General features: G+C 39.7%; 1 protein-coding gene across 1 annotated transcript in view; it reads left to right on the forward strand.

Annotated features, from left to right (window-relative positions):
- Window positions 1-21,346, forward strand: part of LOC126281447 (sodium channel protein para) — a 1,486,858-nt gene that overhangs the window by 1,195,673 nt on the left and 269,839 nt on the right. The window contains exon 27 of the mRNA XM_049980418.1: window positions 17,693-17,836. Within this exon, the coding sequence (XP_049836375.1) occupies window positions 17,693-17,836 (144 nt within the window). The remainder of the gene's footprint in view (window positions 1-17,692; window positions 17,837-21,346) is intronic.

A 21,346-nucleotide genomic window follows, 5' to 3' on the forward strand; every position in this document is an offset into this window, starting at 1 on the left:
TGTGTTTGTGTGACTTGTGTGGTTGTGTATTGGAAAATTTGTATTCAGTATTACAACAGCAGTAGCTTAAAAGCTAGTAGAGACTCTGCAACACTAGAGGAATGGAAGCGTTCAAAGTCTTTATGCTGTGAAAAGTTTATTAGCACTGCTAACACAATTGAAAGTGCAAAAGAAATTAAATAGTAGTATCTCCACAATGGGACAATGTGAAACACAACAAAAGAGTTCTTCACCCCCAAGGGGCTCATGATTACATAGGCCGTGGAAAAGAAACATGTAGAATGGTGTTATACAGGGTGATTCAGCTAGGCTGTTCACCTCATGTATTTCAGGAACTGTTTAGGGTATTGTAATTCTGTTTTCACCTAGATGAATTTTGAAAAAGTCTTCACTAAACAACGAGAAGTCTCATTTTATGGGGAACTATGATAATTTCTACTGCTTTTGTCGTAATTGTAAAAGAGATGAATTCACTGGTGTTTCACTCTTCAAAATCTGATTACTAATTTCAGAGTAATTGCAATATTTAAAACTTATGATTTATCTATTTTGAACTGAAACCAATTGCTGTCTTATGCAAAAGTTTGTGATTTTGTTCCCAAGTATGGAATATGCTTTGTCAAATGAGGAGGAACAGTATTGCACTATTGTGGTGCCAATATAAAATGGCCACAGAGGAAATGTAGTTCTCACTCCATTTGAGATTATGCTGCTTAATTTGTGAAAATTACACAAACCAAGAGAAACTAAATATGCTACTTCTCTATGGCGAACACAGAAGGAGTGTAAGGGACAGTCAACATGTGCACACAAATATATCCCAATGGACTATGTCCAACAAGAATGACAATTCAATAAATGTGTGAAACATTGTTATTTCACAGGCATTGGAACACTAGGCAAAAGGTAAGCAGCAAACCTGAAAGGATCATTGTGGATGAAATTGATGTTCTTGGAGTTGTTGATCATAATGCGCATGATAGCTCCAGAGAAATTGCGAATAAGTCAGCTGAACATTATTTCCATTTTTCATGGAAACAGCTTCCATGTGTATCATGTATCACTTCGCCAGCAGATTAATCAGCAAGATTGCTGAAGATGTATGGAATTCTCTCACTCATTTCTAATGTGACATCAAACAATAGGTTCTTTCCTGAGACTGGTTTGATACAGCTCTCCATGCTACTCTATCCTGTGCAAGCTTCTTCATCTCCAAGTACCTACTGCAACCTACATCCTTCTGAATCTGCTTAGTGTATTCATCTCTTGGTCTCCCTCTACGATTTTTACCCTCCACGCTGCCCTTCAATATGAAATTGGTGATCCCTTGATGCCTCAGAACATGTCCTACCAACCGATCCCTTCTTCTGGTCAAGTTGTGCCACAGACTTCTCCTCTCCCCAATCCTATTCAATACTTCCTCATTAGTTATGTGATCTACCCATCTAATCGTCAGCATTCTTCTGTAGCACCAAATTTCGAAAGCTTCTATTCTCTTCTTGTCCAAACTATTTATCGTCTATGTTTCACTTCTGTACATTGCTACACTCCATACAAATACTTTCAGGACTTCCTGACACTTAAATCTATACTCGATGTTAACAAATTTCTCTTCTTCAGAAACGCCTTCCTTGCCACTGCCAGTCTACATTTTATATCCTCTCTACTTCGACCATCATCAGTTATTTTGCTCCCCAAATAGCAAAACTCCTTTACTACTTTAAGTGTCTCATTTCCTAATCAATTCCCTCAGCATCACCCGACTTAATTCGACTACATTCCATTATCCTCGTTTTGCTTCTGTTGATGTTCATCTTATATCCTCCTTTCAAGACACTATCCACTCCGTTCAACTGCTCTTCCAAGCCCTTTGCTGTCTCTGACAGAATTACGATGTCATCGGCGAACCTCAAAGTTTTTATTTCTTCTCCATGGATTTTAATACCTACTTCGAATTTTTCTTTTGTTTCCTTCACTGCTTGCTCAATATACAATATACAGATTGAATAACATCGGGTAGAGACTACAACCCTGTCTCACTCCCATCCCAACCACTGCTTCCCTTTCATGTCCCTCGACTCTTATAACTGCCATCTGGTTTCTGTACAAATTGTAAATAGCCTTTCACTCCCTATATTTTACCCCTGCCTCCTTTAGAATTTGAAAGAGAGTATTCCAGTCAACATTGTCAAAAGCTTTCTCTAGAAACGTAGGTTTGCCTTTCCTTAATCTAGCTCCTAAGATACGTCATAGGGTCAGTGTTGCCTCACGTGTTCCAACATTTCTACGGAATCCAAGCTGATCTTCCCCGAGGTCGGCTTCTACTAGTTTTTCCATTTATCTGTAAATAATAGTGTTTTGCAGCTGTGACTTATTAAACTGATAGATCGATAATTTTCACATCTGTCAACACCTGCTTTCTTTGGGATTGGAATTATTATATTCTTCTTGAAGTTTGAGGGTATTTCACCTGTCTCATACATCTTGCTCACCAGATGGTAGAGTTTTGTCAGGACTGTCTCTCCCAAGGCCGTCAGTAGTTCCAATGGAATGTTGTCTACTCCGGGGGCCTTGTTTCGACTCAGGTCTTTCAGTGGTCCGTCAAACTCTTCATGCAGTATCATATCTCCCATTTCATCTTCATCTACATCCTCTTCCATTTCCATAATATTGTCCTCAAGTACATCACCCTTGTATAGACCCTCTATATACTCCTTCCAACTTTCTGCTTTTCCTTCTTTGCTTAGAACTGGGGTTGCCATCTGAGCTCTTGATGTTCATACACGTGGCTCTCTTAACTCCAAAGATCTCTCTAATTTTCCTGTAGGCAGTATCTATTTCACCCCTAGTGAGATAAGCCTCTACATCCTTAAATTTGTCCTCTAGCCATCCCTGCTTAGCCATTTTGCACTTCCTGTCGATCTCATTTTTGAGACGTCTGTATTCCTTTTTGCCTGCTTCATTTACTGCATTTTTATATTTTCTCCTTTCATGAATTAAATTCAATATTTCTTCTGTTACCCAAGGATTTCTACTAGCCCTCGTCTTTTTACCTACTTGATCCTCTGTTGCCTTCACTACTTCATCCCTCAAAGCTACCCATTCTTCTTCCACTGTATTTCTTTCCCCCATTCCTGTCAATTGTTCCCTTACGCTCTCCCTGAAACTCTGAGCATAAGAGATGAATATTTAGTGCAGTATTACTGGAGACAAGATGACTGTTCTGTATTTCATCGAAGAAACCTTAAGGGGAAAAGATACACAGAATTTTTTACTGTAGTGCTACTGGCTTTCATAGAGGAAGTATGACTTGAAATATGTAAATATATTGGTGGTTGGCTCTCTATTTGCTTGCAGTGAGGAAAGTGCTCACATAGCTTGATTTGTCACTGCTGGACTTTTTTCTGTGAGCTAAACTCAAAATTAAGTCTACACTCAAGTTCTGACAACCCATAAAGATTTAAAATATTGCATTGTTGCAGCATGTGGAATGATATTGCAGAAATCTCCTTAGTCTGTTCAGAAGTGACTGCATCAGTAACTGCCAACACGTAATACAATATTTGGTGAGCATTTCAAATGCTTGAGGACATAAATGGAACTTAAATAAAGTGTTTATGGCTATTTTTTTGGTGCACCTTCCTTTTTGTTGCTGTTGCAAATATAAGTTTGCAGTGTAAGTGTTTATCTTGGTGTTAAACCCATGATGTGAAGTTGTTAACAGTCTTCATGCTACAGTACCCTGTTTTACAAATCTGTTCAGTTTCTGCTGTTCACATTTCTTTCAGTTCTCTGCCAGAAACAATATTAGAACTGTTATTTTAAGTAACTGCCGAATCATCTTGAGGGAAAATGTCCTTTGCCTTTCAGTTCGTGTGAGTTACAACTACATGTAGCCAAGTTAATTAGTATCAGTTTTAAATTAAACTATTCTGCACTGTTCCATTTTTCTAAGTAGGCTTTCTTAGCTGCATCAACCGGAGCAACCAATCAGCCTGATGGGAAAGCTCTGTATAACACCATAAACTTCTGCATAAGAAAGTAGCTCGTTTCACGTTCAAAACAAATAAGTCGTAAGTTACGATGTAATACGTATGAAACTAGTAGTAAAACTTTGAAGAGTGTGACATCATTGAACTTGTCTCTTTTAGAATGATGATATTGGCTGCAGAAATTACACTACATTGTTTGAAAAAGACTCAATATGAATGGTGGATGTGAACTAGAATATGATGTAGTAGTTTTGATTGAAACAATTAATAAAAATAAGGGAAGGCAGGTAGTTGATGTTTAGTAGAGAGTCACATGTAACACCATTGAAATTTAGCTAATTTTTTAAGCTGCTGTTCTTCCTCTAGTTTAAGTACATACTAGTATAAGTACATACTCTAATGTACATAACCACACAGACTCCCAAACCCAGCCACGTGTGTGTTTTTTAAATGTTAGTGTTCTTGTACAGTCTACCAGTAATTTGTCCTTCAGTATATTCTTCACATAGATAAAGAAGTGATCTCTATTGAAGCCAAATTGTTAATGATCTGGAGTGTATTTCATCACTATCTTCTTGGCAGTTTAATGCTTTTCAATTTGTATCACCTCACAGTATATTCAACACGTAATTAGTTTGGTTTGGAACTGGCTTACTCATATATATTATGTCCTTGTTTAGAATGTTGTAAACTGTATAGAACTGCAGCTTCATTTTAACTGAGAAGTATCAAATTCTTTGAAATAGCAATGAGAAGAGCATAGATTCTATAACTTAGAAAGAAGACATAAAGTTGATAATCATTTATATGTAAGATCTATTTCAGATTATAGTTAAAGAGTTTAGCAATGAATTCTGATAAATTTTGAATGGACCTAATGAGTACACTTAATTTATTTGTGCTCATATTTAGTTCTTTGTTTTCCATATTTTTTGCCATTAGATGTTGGTCTGTGTACATGCATCATTGCCAAATAAATATACTCAATTTAGCCTTGAATGTATATATATTGAGTGAGTGGTTAGCACATTGGATTTCATTCAGGAGGCTAGTGATTCAAATCTACATCTGACCATCCAGATTTAGATTTTTCATGATAATCACTCCATCAAATGCTGGGGTGGTTCCTTTGAAAGGGCATGGCTGATTTCCTTCCACATCCTTGAAATAATCCATGTGTGTGCTCCATCTCTAATGACCTCATTGTGGACAGGACATTCCTTACTTCCTTGGAAATGTATATCAGGCAATTTGCACCTAATAATGTATTCATATAAGTTTATGAAGGAACATTGTTTGTCTTGTTAATGCTTTGTGTGTACATCTGTATCATGTTGTATTATCCAGTAGCACTCATATTACCATATTTACCCAACCAAGAGATGACCTTGATTATAAGATGATGCCTTGTCCCCCTTTTTTAAAGGTTCCATTTTTTGTGTCATATTCGTACTAACCATAATTGAAACTTGTCTTACTTATGTAAAGTATCTGCCTAAAAAGTTAACATTATTATGCCCATTCCTAACTTATGCCATTTATTAATTGTCTACATTTTGGTAATAGAAGAAGAAATGAAATAAACAGAAAGAAGTAGTTTACATTAATTTTTATCTTCACTTCCTTTTTTTCTGTGTTGTTCTTTGATGTCAGATCTGTAACTTCCTGGGTGGAGTGTCCTTTGAAAGAATGCAGTACTAACATTTTCTTTCCTTTAAGCAAAGAGAATGGTATTCTGTTCCACACAACCTTCAATGAATCTGGCATCAGGTCTTTTTAACTGAGTCAGTAGAAGTCATACTTCAGGGCAATGATGTTGCCAATGTTGAAAATCAACAGTGCTGTAGAGCAGTAGCAGCTTTAGCATCATTAGTTAATGTTTCATTTGTTATGCAATGTTTCAAGTGGTCTGTGAAATCATGTTTTTGTTAACATCAATATGTGTCCTGTAGAAAAATGTTATATTCTTGAGTATTGTCTAATTTTAAAATAAGTTCAGTACCTACTACAATTGGATCCAGGTAAAGTGGAGCTTAATCATGGTAATCATTCATAAAAAGCCAAGGTATGCAGCATACAACCCCATGGTTAGCATCATGGCAAAATTTGTTGCCCACTTACCACTCCCCTCCTCACGTTTCTCTTAGTGCTTGCCAGCTGGTGCAACTGTTCCAACTCCCACACTGCCAGAGACTTCAAATTAAATCTGTGCATGACCTCAGTTACCAAAGCATCATCTGTAAAAATACCATGGCCCATATATTAAGCCGTTGTGCAATGCAAAACCATTGGCACCAGGAACAGTAGTTCAGTCTGTGAACGTAAGATGACCCTGTATTTTTCGAGTGATGAACATAGGAAGAAACCTTGGGGTAAGTATGGTATTTCAGTGTCCTGAAAAAGAGGTGGAAATTATTATTTGAGCACTGTGCTGGATGAAAAACAATAATTCTGATAATACCCTCTTGTAGAGCTAGGTAATTATTTGTTTATTTGAATGAAAATCTTATCACTGGTTGATAATTTGAGGTGAGTGACTAAATGACTACTGTGAAGTGATGAAAATGGGAATAAGAAGTTTTATTGCTTGCTAAACATTTATTATCAATTTTGACTCACTATTTGAGCCTTCTGTGAGTAGTTAGCTGTATAATATTAATGGGATTGGTCCTTATAACAGCTGTCTGGCAGTGTGCAATTCTTTTTAAATCCATTGATGATGTGTGGTTTGCAGTCATTGGGAGGTTGTTTGCATCTGCTGTGTTATCATTATTTTCATCCTAAAATTATACCTACAACTGTGTATATACCATCTCAAGCATTTTCCTTAGATCCAGTACCAGAGTGTATGGCTCCCTAATGTTCATGTAGAATTCAGCATGTGCGTTGAAACTAAGCACTTAAATTCTGAAAAATCATTTTTAACCCAATCTGTTGAAATCATGCAGCCTAATGTCTACATCTACACTGAGGTGATAAGTCATGGGATACTTCCTAATATCATGTCAGATCTCATTTTGCCCAATCTAGTGCAACAATTTGATGTAGCATGGACTCAACGATTTATTGGATGTCCCTTGCAGAAATATCAAACCATGCTGCATCTATAGCTGTCCATAGTTAATGAAATTGTTGCCAGTGCAGAATTTTGTGTACAAACTGACCACATAATTATATCCCATAAACATCTGATTGGATTCATACCAGGTTATCTGGGTGGTCAAGTCATTCACTGAAAATGTCCAGAATGTTCTTCAAACCAGTTGTGAGAAAGTCCATGAATGGCTGCAAATGGTCTCTGAGGTGCTGAATATAACTATTTCCAGTCTATGATCAGTCCATTTGGACCAGAGTACCCAGTCCATTCCATGCAAACATAGCCCATACCATTATGGAGCCACCAGCTTGCAAAGTGCATTGCTGACAACTTGGGTCCATGGCTCCATTGAGTCAGTGCCACAATTGAATCCTAACATCTTCTCTTACTAACTGAAATCAGGACTTATCTGACCAGGCCATTGTTTCCCAGTAATATAGGGTCCAGTCACAAGTCCAGGAGAGGTGCTGCTGGTAATCTCATAGTATTGGCAAAGGATCTTGTGTTGGTTATCTGTTGCCATAGCCCATGAACCCCAAATTTCACTGCACTGTCCTAATGGATACTTTTTGTGCATCCCACATTCATTTCTGCTGTTATTCCACTTACTGTTGCTTGTCTGTCTGCACTGACAACTCTATGCAAATGCTGCTGCTCTTGGTCGTTACGTGAAGACAGTTAGGCACTGCATTGTCTGCGGTGAGAAGTAATGCCTGAAATTTGATGTGTAGGCATTCTATATTATGAGAAGGAAAGTTGCTACTCACCATATAGCGGAGATGCTGAGTTGCAGATAGGCACAGCAAAAAGAGTTTCCACTTAAAGCTTTTGACCAATGACCTTTGTCAACAATACACACACGTATGCGCGCACACACAAACACACACACTCTCTCTCTCTCTCTCTCTCTCTCTCTCTCTCTCTCTCTCTCTCTCTCTCTCTCTCTCTCTACAGTCTCAGGCAACTAAAACCACACTGCGAACAGCAGCACCAGTGCATGATGGGGTTGACGACTGGTTGGGGCTAAGGAGGGGAGACTGGGGCGGGGAGGGGGCAGATCGTATGGTGGGGATGGCGTACAGTGAAATGCTGCAGGTTGGGCAGAGGGAAAGGGAGAGGTGTTGGTGGTGATGGGGAAGTAGTCGAAAAGGAGAGAAATAGAGAGAATAAAATAAAAAGACTGGGTGTGGTTGTGGAATGACGGCTGTGTAAGCTGGAATGGTAACAGGGAAGGGGCTGGGTGGGTGAGGACAGCAACTAATGAAGGTTGAGGCCAGGAGGGTTACGGGAACATAGGATGTATTGCAGGGAAAGTTCCCACCTGTGCAGTTCTGATAAGCTGGTGTTGGTGAGAAGGATCCGTATGGCACAGGCTGTGAAGCAGTCATTGAAAATAAGGATCTCCTGTGCCTTATCTTTCCAGTCTCCCACCACTTCCCAAAGTCCCACCATCCGGCCACAGAGGAGCATTCCCCTTGTAACTCAGTATCTATCACCCAGGACTGGAACACCTGAATTACATTCTCTGCCAGGGTTTACCTCTCATCTTTCCCTGAAATGAGAAATGTCCTGCCCACTATCCTTTCCACACCTCCCACAGTGGAACTCCACTGTCCACCAAACCTACACAATATATTATTCCATCCTTACACAACCTCTGCTTTCAATCCCTTACCTCATGGCTCATGCCCCTGTTATAGACCTAGATGCAAGACCTGTCCCATACATCCTCCCACCACCACCTTCTCCAGTCCGGTCACTAACACCAATTATCCCATCAAAGGCAGGGCTACCTGTGAAACCAGTCATGTTGTCTACAAGCTAAGCTGCAACCACTGTGCTGCATTCTTTGTCCACATGAATGGCCACCGACAAACTATGGCAAAGAAACAAGTGGACCACCTTGTTGCTGTACATGCTGCCAAACATGATATCTCCTTCATTTCAATGACTGCTCCACAGCCTGTGCCATATGTATCCTTCGCACCAACGCCACCTTTCCTAAATTGCACAGGTGGGAACTTTCCCTGCAATACATCTTACATTCCCGTAACCCTCCTGACCTCAATGCCATGATCAATAACATCGAAGAGTTTACAGAAATCCAGAAACGTCCCAGATACATGTTGCTTATCATCCATTGCTTTTAATATTTCGTTTAAGAAGGAAATATTTTCTGCCTGAGTTGATTTTCCAGTTCTGAACCTATGTTGGGAGTCACTTATCAGCCCCTCTTTATTTAAGAAAACTGTTAATCTTCTAAGGAACATTTTTTCCACAATTTTGCTGAAGCCTGACAATACTGAAACTGGCCTATAATTAGCAGTATCACTTTTTGCACCCTCCTTATGCAAAGGTGTTACTTTTGCAGTTTTTAGATTATTTGGGAACACACCGCTCTCAAAAGATGAATTTACTATGTCTGTTAGTGGTTTCACAGTAAATGTTGTGCTAACTTTGATAATTGCATTCAGTATCTCATCAACACCCGCTAAATAATTATTAGGAAATGCTTTTAGGACTCTTGACAGTTCCTCAGGTGTTGCTGTATACTTGAATATTGTGTTTGGATGAATTTTTTCATCTGAATGGCTGTCTGGCTGTTTGTTAAGGTGTTTACTTATTAACTGCTGTGCTGTGTTAGAGAAATAATTGTTGAAAGCACTAGCCACATGTTTGGGGTCAGTTAGTTTATTTTTATTCATAATCAGCTGTGTATTACTGTGGTTAACTGGCTGCGTGCCCATTTCTTTCCTTATAATTTGCCTGTTTGCTTTAGTACAGGGTATCCACAATGAGACTTCAACATTCGAACTCATAAAACTGAGACGAAACACAATTTATTGACGAACAAATGCAGGGAAATCATACAACAGCTCATCAAGTTTTCATACACAGGTGGACGGTTCAGTACACTTGAACATGGGTGCCATGGGTAGCGCGAAGAATATCAAGTCTATAATAGATTTCATGCCATGTGTTGCAGAGCATCTGTTCTGTGACAGAATTGATGACAATTCTTATGCCCTGTTTCAAGTCTTGCAGGCCCTTTACTGGTGTAGCGTATACCCGGTCTTTCACATAACCCCACAAGAAAAAATCGAGGAGGGTTATGTCAGGCAAACGTGGCGGCCAAGGAATTGGACCTCCACAGCCAATCCATCATTGCAGGAATGTGTCATTTAAAAATTTTCAGACATCAAGGCTCCAGTAGGGTGGTGCACTGTCCTGTTGAAACATCACATTTGGCTGCAGGTCTGTTATCTGTGGCACGGCAAATTGTTCCAACATGTCCAGGTAGATGGCTCCATCCACAGTTGGCTCCTGAAAGAAAAACAGCCCAACAATGCCATTTATCATCAAACCACACCACACATTAACTTTCGGACTGTTGCGCATGTATTCCCTAGGTGCATGTGGATTTTCAGACCCCCAGATGCGCACATTGTGACAATTGACAGCCCCTGACACATGAAAGGTTGCCTCGTCAGCAAACATCACGCGTGAAAACATGTCTCATCTGCGGCTATGTGATCTAACACGACATGTGCAAACTCTTCTCGCTTTGGTCAATCATCAGACTTGATTTCTTGCACTACCTGCTCTTTATATGCGTACAAACGTAATTGTTGATGAAGCACTTTGTGCACTGTTCAACATTTCATACGAAGTTCTCGTGCTGCCTGTCGCACTGACTTCTGTGGACTTTGGTCAAATGACCACCGCACTTGTTCCAACACCATGCCCTTTCACAACATTCCCAGTAGCCAAAAACTGATCACACCACTTCTTTATAGCCTTGAACGACTTGTCTCTGCATACCACCAGACCACTTGTGCATACTCCTTCATATCCTCCATTTTCCTAAAACAATTGATTTCAGCTCCACTAAGGCCACTTGGCATTTCAAATTTGCACACCACAAACTTGTTGAGTTGCTCTGTATGACCCTTCAAGATTCACAGGTCTACCGTCTGAAATGAGAAAGATATAGGATATTAAAATGTTGGAGTCTCATTGTCGACAACCTGTATTATTCTTGAAATCACTCAATATGTTGTCATTTTCTAGTTTTTTTGCTTTTGAAATAACTTTTGTTAGTATTCCTTTGTATCTTTTGAAACATGTAATGAAGTCAGGATTAATATTTTGCTTGGAGTACTCATGCAGTCTCCTTTTATTTTGACATGATATCCTTATCCCTTGTGTAATCCACTTGTTTGTTTTTTGAACAGAGTTAAATGTATTTATTTTCTTGGGAAAACCATTTCAAAAACATGTTTAAATGATTGGTATCATTAGATTGGTATCATTACAGTCATATATATTAAAAACAAAGATTCCAAGACTTACCAAGCGGGAAAGCGCCGGCAGACAGGCACATGAACAAAACACACAACTCTTTGCCTTTAAATATGTCTGCTTGTGTCTGTGTATGTGCGGATGGATATGTGTGTGTGTGTGCGAGTGTACATCTGTCCTTTTTTTCCCCCAAGGGAAGTCTTTCCGCTCCCGGGATTGGAATGACTCCTTACCCTCTCCCTTAAAACCCACATCCTTTCATCTTTCTGTTTCCGAAGCGACCGCCGGTTGCGGGGGCTCGAGGTTCTGTGTGTGTGTTTGTGTGTTTTATTCGTTGTGCCTGTCTACCGGCGCTTTCCCACTTGGTGGGTCTTGGAATCTTTGTTTTTGATATATAATGTAAATAAAATAGAAATAAACTTAAAAACAAAGATTCCAAGACTTACCAAGCGGGAAAATGCCGGTAGATAGGCACAATAAATAAAACACACAAACACACACACAGAATTTCGAGCTTTCGAGGTTTTAAAACCCACATACTTTCATCTTTCCGTTTCCTTCCCTCTTTCCTGACAAAGCAGCCGCCGGTTGCGAAAGCTCGAAATTCTGTGTGTGTGTTTGTGTGTTTTATTTATTGTGCCTGTCTACCGGCACTTTTCCGCTTGGTAAGTCTTGGAATCTTTGCTTTTAATATATTTTTTATATTATATATATATGTGACTTCCTCAAATCCTGCCCTGAAATGAGATCCATCCTTCACGAAATCCTCCCCACTCCACCAAGAGTGTCTTTCCACCGTCCACCTAACCTTCGTAACCTCTTAGTTCATCCCTATGAAATCCCCAAACCACCTTCCCTACCCTCTGGCTCCTACCCTTGTAACCGCCCCCGGTGTAAAACCTGTCCCATGTACCCTCCCACCACCACCTACTCCAGTCCTGTAACCCGGAAGGTGTACACGATCAAAGGCAGAGCCACGTGTGAAAGCACCCACGTGATTTACCAACTGACCTGCCTTCACTGTGAAGCTTTCTATGTGGGAATGACCAGCAACAAACTGTCCATTCGCATGAATGGACACAGGCAGACAGTGTTTGTTGGTAATGAGGAACACCCTGCGGCTAAACATGCCTTGGTGCACGGCCGGCACATCTTGGCACAGTGTTCACCACCCGGGTTATCTGGATACTTCCCACTAACACCAACGTGTCAGAACTCTGGAGATGGGAACTTGCCCTTCAGTATATCCTCTCTTCTCGTTATCCGCCAGGCCTCAACCTCCGCTAATATCTTCAAGAGTCTGCCATTTCAGTTTCTTCAGCATGTTGGTAACAGCGGAAGAATGACTGCTTGAGTGCCAGTATGCTTGCTATAATTATTCTAATCTTGTCCTCATGATCCTTATGTGAGCAATATGTAGGAGCTGTTGTATATTTCTAGAGCCATTGTTTAAAGCTATTCTTGAAACTTTGTTAATAGACTTTCTTGGGACAGTTTACATCTGTCTTCAAGAGTAGTATCTCTGTGACACACTCCCATAGATTAAAGAAAACCTGTGACCAGTTGTGCTGTCTTTCTCTGTAAACGTTCAATATCCACTGTTAGTCCTGTTTGGTGTGGGACCCACTTGAACAGTATTCTAGAATGGGTCCCACAAGTAATTTGCAAGCAATCTTCTTTGTAGATTGCACTTCCCCAGTATTCTACCAATAAATTGAACTCTAACACTTGCTTTACCAACTACTGAGCCTATGTGATGATTCCATTTCACATCGGTACAAAGTGTTACATCCAGGTGTTTGTATGAGTTGGTCAATTCCAACTGTGACTCATTGATATTGTAGTCATAGGATGCTAGGTTTTTTTTTGTTGTTTTGTGAAGTGCACAATTTTACATTTTTGTACATTTAAAGTAAATTGCCAACTTCGGACCAGTTTGAAATCTTATCAAGATCTGACTGAATATTGACACAGAATATTCCACATAGTACTTTGTTTTAGATAACTGCATCATCTGAAAAAAATCTGAGATTAAAAGTAATATTGTCCACAAGGTCATTAATATATAACATGAACAGCAAGGCCCTGAAGTTCCTTCTATATCTTATAATGACTCTCCATCCAAGATAACCTGCTGTGTTCTCCCTACCTAAAAGTCCTCAATACAGTCACAAATTTCTCTTGATATTCCATATGACTGAAATTTTGACACTAAGCCTAGGTGGGTACTGTCTTTTCGGACTTCAAGAGATACTTCATCTACCTGCCTGCTTTACTCCAAAGTGTTCATGTGAGAAAAATGTGAGTTGTGTTTGATATGATCATTTTTTTCAGAATCCATGCTGGTTGGCATGGAGGAGGTCATTCTACTCAAGATACCTCATCATGTTTGAGCTCAGAATATGTTCTAAGATTTTACAACAAATTGAAGTCAAGGATTTTGTGGATTACTTTACTACTCTTCTTGTAGACAGGTGTGACATGGTTTCTTCCAACTTCTGGGCACAGTTTTTTGTTCAAAGGTCTACAGTGGATTATATTTGGAAGGAGAGCTAACTTGCTGCAAATCCACTGTAGAATTTGATAGGGATCCTTTTGGGTCCTGTGGATATGTTGAGTTTTACCAATTTCAGCAGTTTCTCGACAGTACCGACACTAAACTGATTTCACTCATCTTTTGGATAAGTTCTCCTGGGTTTCCCGATGTAAAGCTACAGTTGAAAATGGAGTTAACCATTCCAGCTTTTGCTGTACTTCCCTCAGTTTCATTTCCTGTCTCATTCATTAGGGTTTGGTGCCTTTAATAGCCTTTACATATAACCATAATTTCTTTGGGTTTTGTGAGAGATAATTTGTCAATATTCTGCTACAATAGTAATTGAATGCTTCATGCATTGCTCTCTTGACAGCCAAACGTGTTTCATTCAGTATCTCTCTGTCTATAGCCGTGTGTTATTTTTTACACTTGTTATGCAGTAGTCCGTTACAGGGTACATACCTTTTCAGTGCATGGTCAAATATTCTTTTAAACTTGAGGCATAGTGCCCTGCCTGGTGCTGAAAGTTTCAAGTTCCTCACTGAAATATGACACTACTGACTTTTTATCTAGTTCACTGAAGACATACGTCTTTCTTCTTGTTTTAGTTGGCCTTTGTACTATGGTAATCATTGTGGCCACAGCCAGATTACTTATGATCACTGATGCCAGAATCAGTGTGGACATCCTCAAAGAGATCACAACTATTTGTTGCCATTAGAGTCAATATATTTCCATCATGAGTAGAGTTCTGAGCTACCTGTTATAGGTAGTTTTCAGACAAGGCATTTAGTAATGTTTCACTGGATGTCTTGTCACACTCACCACTAACAAAACTGTAAATTTTCCTGATTGATTGTTGGATGATTAAAGTATCCTACAGTAATTACAGTATGATTGGGTAACTTATGTACAAGTGAACTGAGGTTTTTCCTAAACCGTAATACTGAGGCCCAAACAATCTCACATGCAGCTTCAATTACTGTCTCGGCGGATTTGAGTTTCTAGTATACTGCGACAAATACACCACCTCAATTTCCGATTAGCCTATCCTTTCAATATACATTAAAATTATCCCCAATAATGATAAGAACAACAATAATAATAGTAATATGAGAAGGAAAGTTGCTACTCACCATATAGCGGATATGCTGAGTCACAGGTAAGCACAACAAAGAGACTCACAATTATAGGTTTTGGCCATTAAGGACTTTGTCAACAATAGACACACACATGCACACACTGATGCAAAAGCAACTCACACACACAACTGCAGTCTCAGGCAACTGAAACTACACTGCGAGCAGCAGCACCAGTGCATGATGGGAGTGGTGACTGGGTGGGGGTAAGGAGGAAGCTGGAACAGGGAGGGGGACAGGCAGTATGGTGGGGATGACGGACAGTGAAATGCTGCAGGTTAGGTGGAGGACAGGGGAGGCATGGGGACGGGGCGGGGGAAGTAGTGGAAAAGGAGAGAAATAGGGAGAAAAATAGAAAATAAAAATAAAAAAGTCTGGGTGTGGTGGTAGAATGATGGTTGAGTAGTGCTGGAATGGGAATGGTGCAGTGCTGGAATGGGAACAGGGAATGGGCTGGATGTATGACAACAGTGACTAACGAAGATTGAGGACAAGAGGGTTATGGGAACATAGGATGTATTGCAGGGAAAGCTTCCACCTGCACAATTCAGAAAAGCTGGTGTTGCTGGCTTCCACAGTTCCTGTCCCTTTACCTCACATTGCCCTGCTCGTCACTATTGATGCCACCTCCTTGTACACTAACGTTCCTAATGCCCATGGTCTTACCGCTACTGAACACTGCCTTTCCCAATGCACGATGGATACCAAACCAACAACCTCCTTTCTAGTCGCCATGACCAACTATATCCTCACCCACAATTACTTCTCCTTTGAAGACATTACATACAAAAAAATCCGGGGTACAGCTATAGGCACCCACATGGCACCATCCTATACCAACCTATTCATTAGCCGTCAAGAGGAATCCTTCCTAAAACCTAAAATCCTAAACCACTCAACTGGTTCAGATTCATTGATGACACCTTTGCTATCTGGATTGAAGGTAAGGACACACTATCCATTTTCCGCCAGAACCTCAACAACTTCTCCACCATCTGTTTCACCTGGTCGTACTCAATCCAACAAGCCACTTTAGGTGTTGACCTCCAGCTCACAGATGGCTGCATCTGTAGCTCCGTCCATATCAAACCTACTAAGCACCAGCAATACCACCACTTTGACAGCTGCCACCCGTTCCATGCCAAGAAGTTCCTTCCATACAGCCTAGCCACCTGTGGTCATCACATCTGCAGTGACAAACAGTCCCTCTCAAAATACACCAAGGGTCTCACTGAAGCATTCACTGACCGTCATTGTCCTCCCAACCTTGTACAAAAACAAATCTCCCATGCCTTATCTTTCCAGTCTCCCACCACCTCCCAAAGTCCCACTGTCTGGCCACAGAGGAACATTCCCCTCGTAACTCAGTACTACCCAGGACTGAGCTACTGCATTACATTCTCCGCCAGGGTTTTGATTACCTCTCATCTTTCCCTGAAATGAGAAATGTCCTGCACACTATCCTTCTCACCCCTCCCAGAGTAGTATTCTGCCATCCACCAAATGTGCACAATATACTCATCCATATTTACACAACCCCTTATCCCAGTCAATTACCTCTTGGCTCATACCCCTGTAATAGACCTAGACGCAAGACCTGTCCCGCCTAACCTGCAGCATTTCAATGTCTGCCACCCCTACCATACTATCCCACCCCCTCCCCAACCCAGCCTCCTCTTTACCCCCACTCAGTCCCACTTCCATCATACACTGGTGCTGCGGCTCGCAGTGTGGCTTCAGTTGCCTGAGACGGAAGTCGTGTGTGTAAGTTGCGTTTATGTGCATGTGTGTGTGTGTGCATGTGTGTCTATTGTTGATGAAGGCCTCTATGGCTGAAAGCTATAATTGTGAGCCTTTTTGTTGTCCTTATGTGCGACTCAGCATCTCCACTTAATGGTGAGTAGCAACTTTCCTTCTCATAATATTGTTACATTCCAGCCCTGATTTTCTGTTGTTTGAATAATAATAATCTGTATATAGCACATACCTGATATCAATATGTTTCAGGTTTTGTCAGAATTCAAAGCATGATGTTATACTTTAAATCTGAGAGTAAAGAAGATAATATAATGTGCCGATCTTAACATAAAATTTTCCATGACTGTATAATCACTATGCATTACAACTCTATTGTAATGGCTGTATGCCTTATCAAGTAAACTAGAAGGTACTGAAAAGAATGAAATACAGTGAAACAGTTGTCACAAGGAACTAAAAATACATTCCTCATATCATGAATACCTAATCCTGGAATGTACTTTTGTGTTCTTAAAATGATAGAGGGTGATATTTCCTATAATGTGGTATGGATTCACTATGTAATAAACAAAACTTTTGGTACGCATATAATAAATTGTTTGTGTGTAATCCAAAGGTAATATTTTATTTTGTATTTTCTGTGTGAGTACATACAATTTTTTTTTTTTTTTTTTTTTTTTTTCTGCATGGTCCTATTTTTTGTTCTACACAACTAAATTCAGAAGACATGCACAGCTTCCACCATATAGTGCTAAATAGTGAAATTCAGATTCCATTGTGTAATATTTTTGTTGTGTAATAATTCATTTAGTGACCATTGTTCATACAGTATTCATTGTCAGCTGATGATGTGTGTGCTGTTTTGCAGATGCCCATGATCGAGATGCTGATGCCGATTATGTTGGAGATGAGATAATAGCTGATGGGATAGTGTACAGAGACAAGAAATTTCTCAAAGAACAAACTCAAGTGGAAGTTGCAATTGGTGATGGGATGGAATTCACAATTCATGGTAAATACTTTTGGAATTTTTTGTTTGTGGATTTGTTCACTTACACTGATAAAAAAGAAACTTAAAGTGCCATATAACTCATAGTTTAAGACTGACATAATTCAAGTCAGTATGTAATTTTGATTGGTAAACTATCTGATTTCCTATTTTCATCCTATATGTCTGTGGAAAACAAAACAGTGTTGTTTTGCTGGAGCTTTTAGGAGCAGACCACAATTTTTGAAATGTCAATATAACTGTTTGGGAAAGTTTGTTATTGTTATTTAAGCTAAGAACACATAATGACATGGTCACCAGTTTCCAATGATTATGTTTATTGTTTACTAGAAAATAAATAATATAGTCACTTACTTTCATCAGAGAGTACACAGAAAAATAGCTAAATTCTCAGTAAAAGATAAAGGGGAGAGAGAGAGAGAATCTATGAATCTTGGCTGCTATCATCCATGCTAAGGAACTAATTGTTCCTTCCAAACACTAATGTCAGAAGCTTGGAAGAGAGAAAACATCACATTCCAGATGCCAAACAATGAGCTGCATTGTTTTTAGTTAACTGGATGTACTCCTCAAAATATGGCATATTGGTGGATCCTATCACTGCATGTGGATACAGTCCATCAAAGAACAATATCCAGTCTAGAGGGGAGTCAACAGAACTTAATTTGCCTCACTGGCTGGGATTTTTGTCTCAGTGCCTGGAAGGAATTACGCTAAGACTATGTCTTTAGCTTTGCCAGCTGCAGCTTATTGCCCTTCAGTTCAGGCTCTTCCACTTCCCATATACATGTAGCACTGTTCCTTAACAGCAAGGTTACTGTGTGTAAGAGACACAATGTCATGTTACTATATGTGTTGTGCAGATGTTAATAGTTTCTACATCTACCAGGTCATGTACCTAACAGTGAGGTGCTGAATAGAATAGAAGATACAAGAAATTTGTGGCACAACTTGACTAAAAGAAGGGACCAGTTAATAGGATGCATTTGAGACAGCAAGGGATCACCAATTTCCTAGGAGGGAAGTGTGGGGGTTAAACATTGTGGAAGGAGACCAATAGATGAACACAGTAAGCAGATCCAGAAAAATGTAGGTTGCAGTAGTTATTCAGAGCTGAAAAGGCTTTTACAGGATAGAGTAGAGTGGTGATCTGTATCAAACCAGTCTTTGGACTGAAGATCACAACAATACAATGATAAAAATGTTTTGCCACACTGTAGGTGTCAGACTACTGTTTTAATACTATTTTACTACTTTTTTTTCCTCAGGAGAACAATCTTATTTTGTTATCTAAGTTTTACTAGTTTCTAACAACATCCCATCCGAAGGCTCTGCAGAAATCCCTTGAGCAAATAAAACAAATAAAGAAAATTTGATACTGGATAAGTAATCACAGCCATGTTTCACCAGCATAAAAATTAATTTGTGCTAAAACTGCAGTTCTGTAAAAGGTTTGTCTTCTGTGAATGTGAGGAAGTGGGTAGAAATTAAAAGAAATTTAGAAAAGCAGAAAGGCAATCCAATAATGATTTCAGTAAGGTAATGTATAATAAGTAGCAGAGGAGATGTGGTCTGCCATATTTCACGGACTATAAGATCCACTTTTTTCTTTGAAAAATTGCCTTCAAAGTTCAAGTTTGTCCTATACTCAGAATTATATAAAAGTGTCCAGTGTTTGATGAACAAGTTCCCACCAGTCTTAAAAATGGCCACACATTCGATGCTACAGGAAACCTGCCTCTATCTGGCAACATCGGATTCACCTGGTGGCAGCAGTGCACCAATGCGATGAATATGAGTTGCAGGGATTCATAAACTTCCTAAAGTGTCATTGCAGTCTAGGCCACCAGTGAACTTGAATTGAAAGCGATTTGTATTATTGGTAACAGTATTTTTGGTAGTACCTAGTTTTGTTGTTGTTGTTGTCTTCAGTCCTGAGACTGGTTTGATGCAGCTCTCCATGCTACTCTATCCTGTGCAAGCTGCTTCATCTCCCAGTACCTACTGCAACCTACATCCTTCTGAATCTGCTTAGTGTACTCATCTCTCGGTCTCCCTCTACGATTTTTACCCTCCACGCTGCCCTCCAATGCTGAATTTGTGATCCCTTGATGCCTCAAAACATGTCCTACCAACCGATCCCTTCTTCTAGTCAAGTTGTGCCACAAACTTCTCTTCTCCCCAATCCTATTCAATACCTCCTCATTAGTTACGTGATCTATCCACCTTATCTTCAGTATTCTTCTGTAGCACCAAATTTCGAAAGCTTCTATTCTCTTCTTGTCCAAACTAGTTATCGTCCATGTTTCACTTCCATACATGGCTACACTCCAAACAAATACTTTCAGAAACGACTTCCTGATACATAAATCTATATTCGATGTTAACAAATTTCTCTTCTTCAGAAACGCTTTCCTTGCCATTGCCAGTCTACATTTTATATCCTCTCTACTTCGACCATCATCAGTTATTTTACTTCCTAAATAGCAAAACTCCTTTACTACTTTAAGTGTCTCATTTCCTAATCTAATTCCCTCAGCATCACCCGATTTAATTTGACTACATTCCATTATCCTCGTTTTGCTTTTGTTAATGTTCATCTTATATCCTCCTTTCAAGACACTGTCCATTCCGTTCAACTGCTCTTCCAAGTCCTTTGCCGTCTCTGACAGAATTACAATGTCATCGGCGAACCTCAAGGTTTTTACTTCGTCTCCATGAATTTTAATACCTACTCCAAATTTTTCTTTTGTTTCCTTTACTGCTTGCTCAATATACAGATTGAATAACATCGGGGAGAGGCTACAACCCTGTCTCACTCCTTTCCCAACCACTGCTTCCCTTTCATGCCCCTCGACTCTTATTACTGCCATCTGGTTTCTGTACAAATTATAAATAGCCTTTCGCTCCCTGTATTTTACCCCTGCCACCTTTAGAATTTGAAAAAGAGTATTCCAGTCAACATTGTCAAAAGCTTTCTCTAAGTCTACAAATGCTAGAAACGTAGGTTTGCCTTTTCTTAATCTTTCTTCTAAGATAAGTCGTAAGGTCAGTATTGCCTCACGTGTTCCAACATTTCGACGGAATCCAAACTGATCCTCCCCGAGGTCTGCATCTACCAGTTTTTCCATTCGTCTGTAAAGAATTCGCGTTAGTATTTTGCAGCCGTGGCTTATTAAACTGATAGTTCGGTAATTTTCACATCTGTCAACACCTGCTTTCTTTGGGATTGGAATTATTATATTCTTCTTGAAGTCTGAGGGTATTTCGCCTGTCTCATACATCTTGCTCACCAGCTGGTAGAGTTTTGTCATGACTGGCTCTCCCAAGGCCGTCAGTAGTTCTAATGGAATGTTGTCTACTCCGGGGGCCTTGTTTCGACTCAGGTCTTTCAGTGCTCTGTCAAACTCTTCACGCAGTATCGTATCTCCCATTTCGTCTTCATCTACATCCTCTTCTATTTCCATAATATTGTCCTCAAGTACATCGCCCTTGTATAAACCTTCTGTATAC

Source organism: Schistocerca gregaria, chromosome 7 (genome assembly GCF_023897955.1).
Source record: "Schistocerca gregaria isolate iqSchGreg1 chromosome 7, iqSchGreg1.2, whole genome shotgun sequence".
In the NCBI taxonomy this organism is placed as follows: Eukaryota; Metazoa; Arthropoda; class Insecta; order Orthoptera; family Acrididae; genus Schistocerca; species Schistocerca gregaria.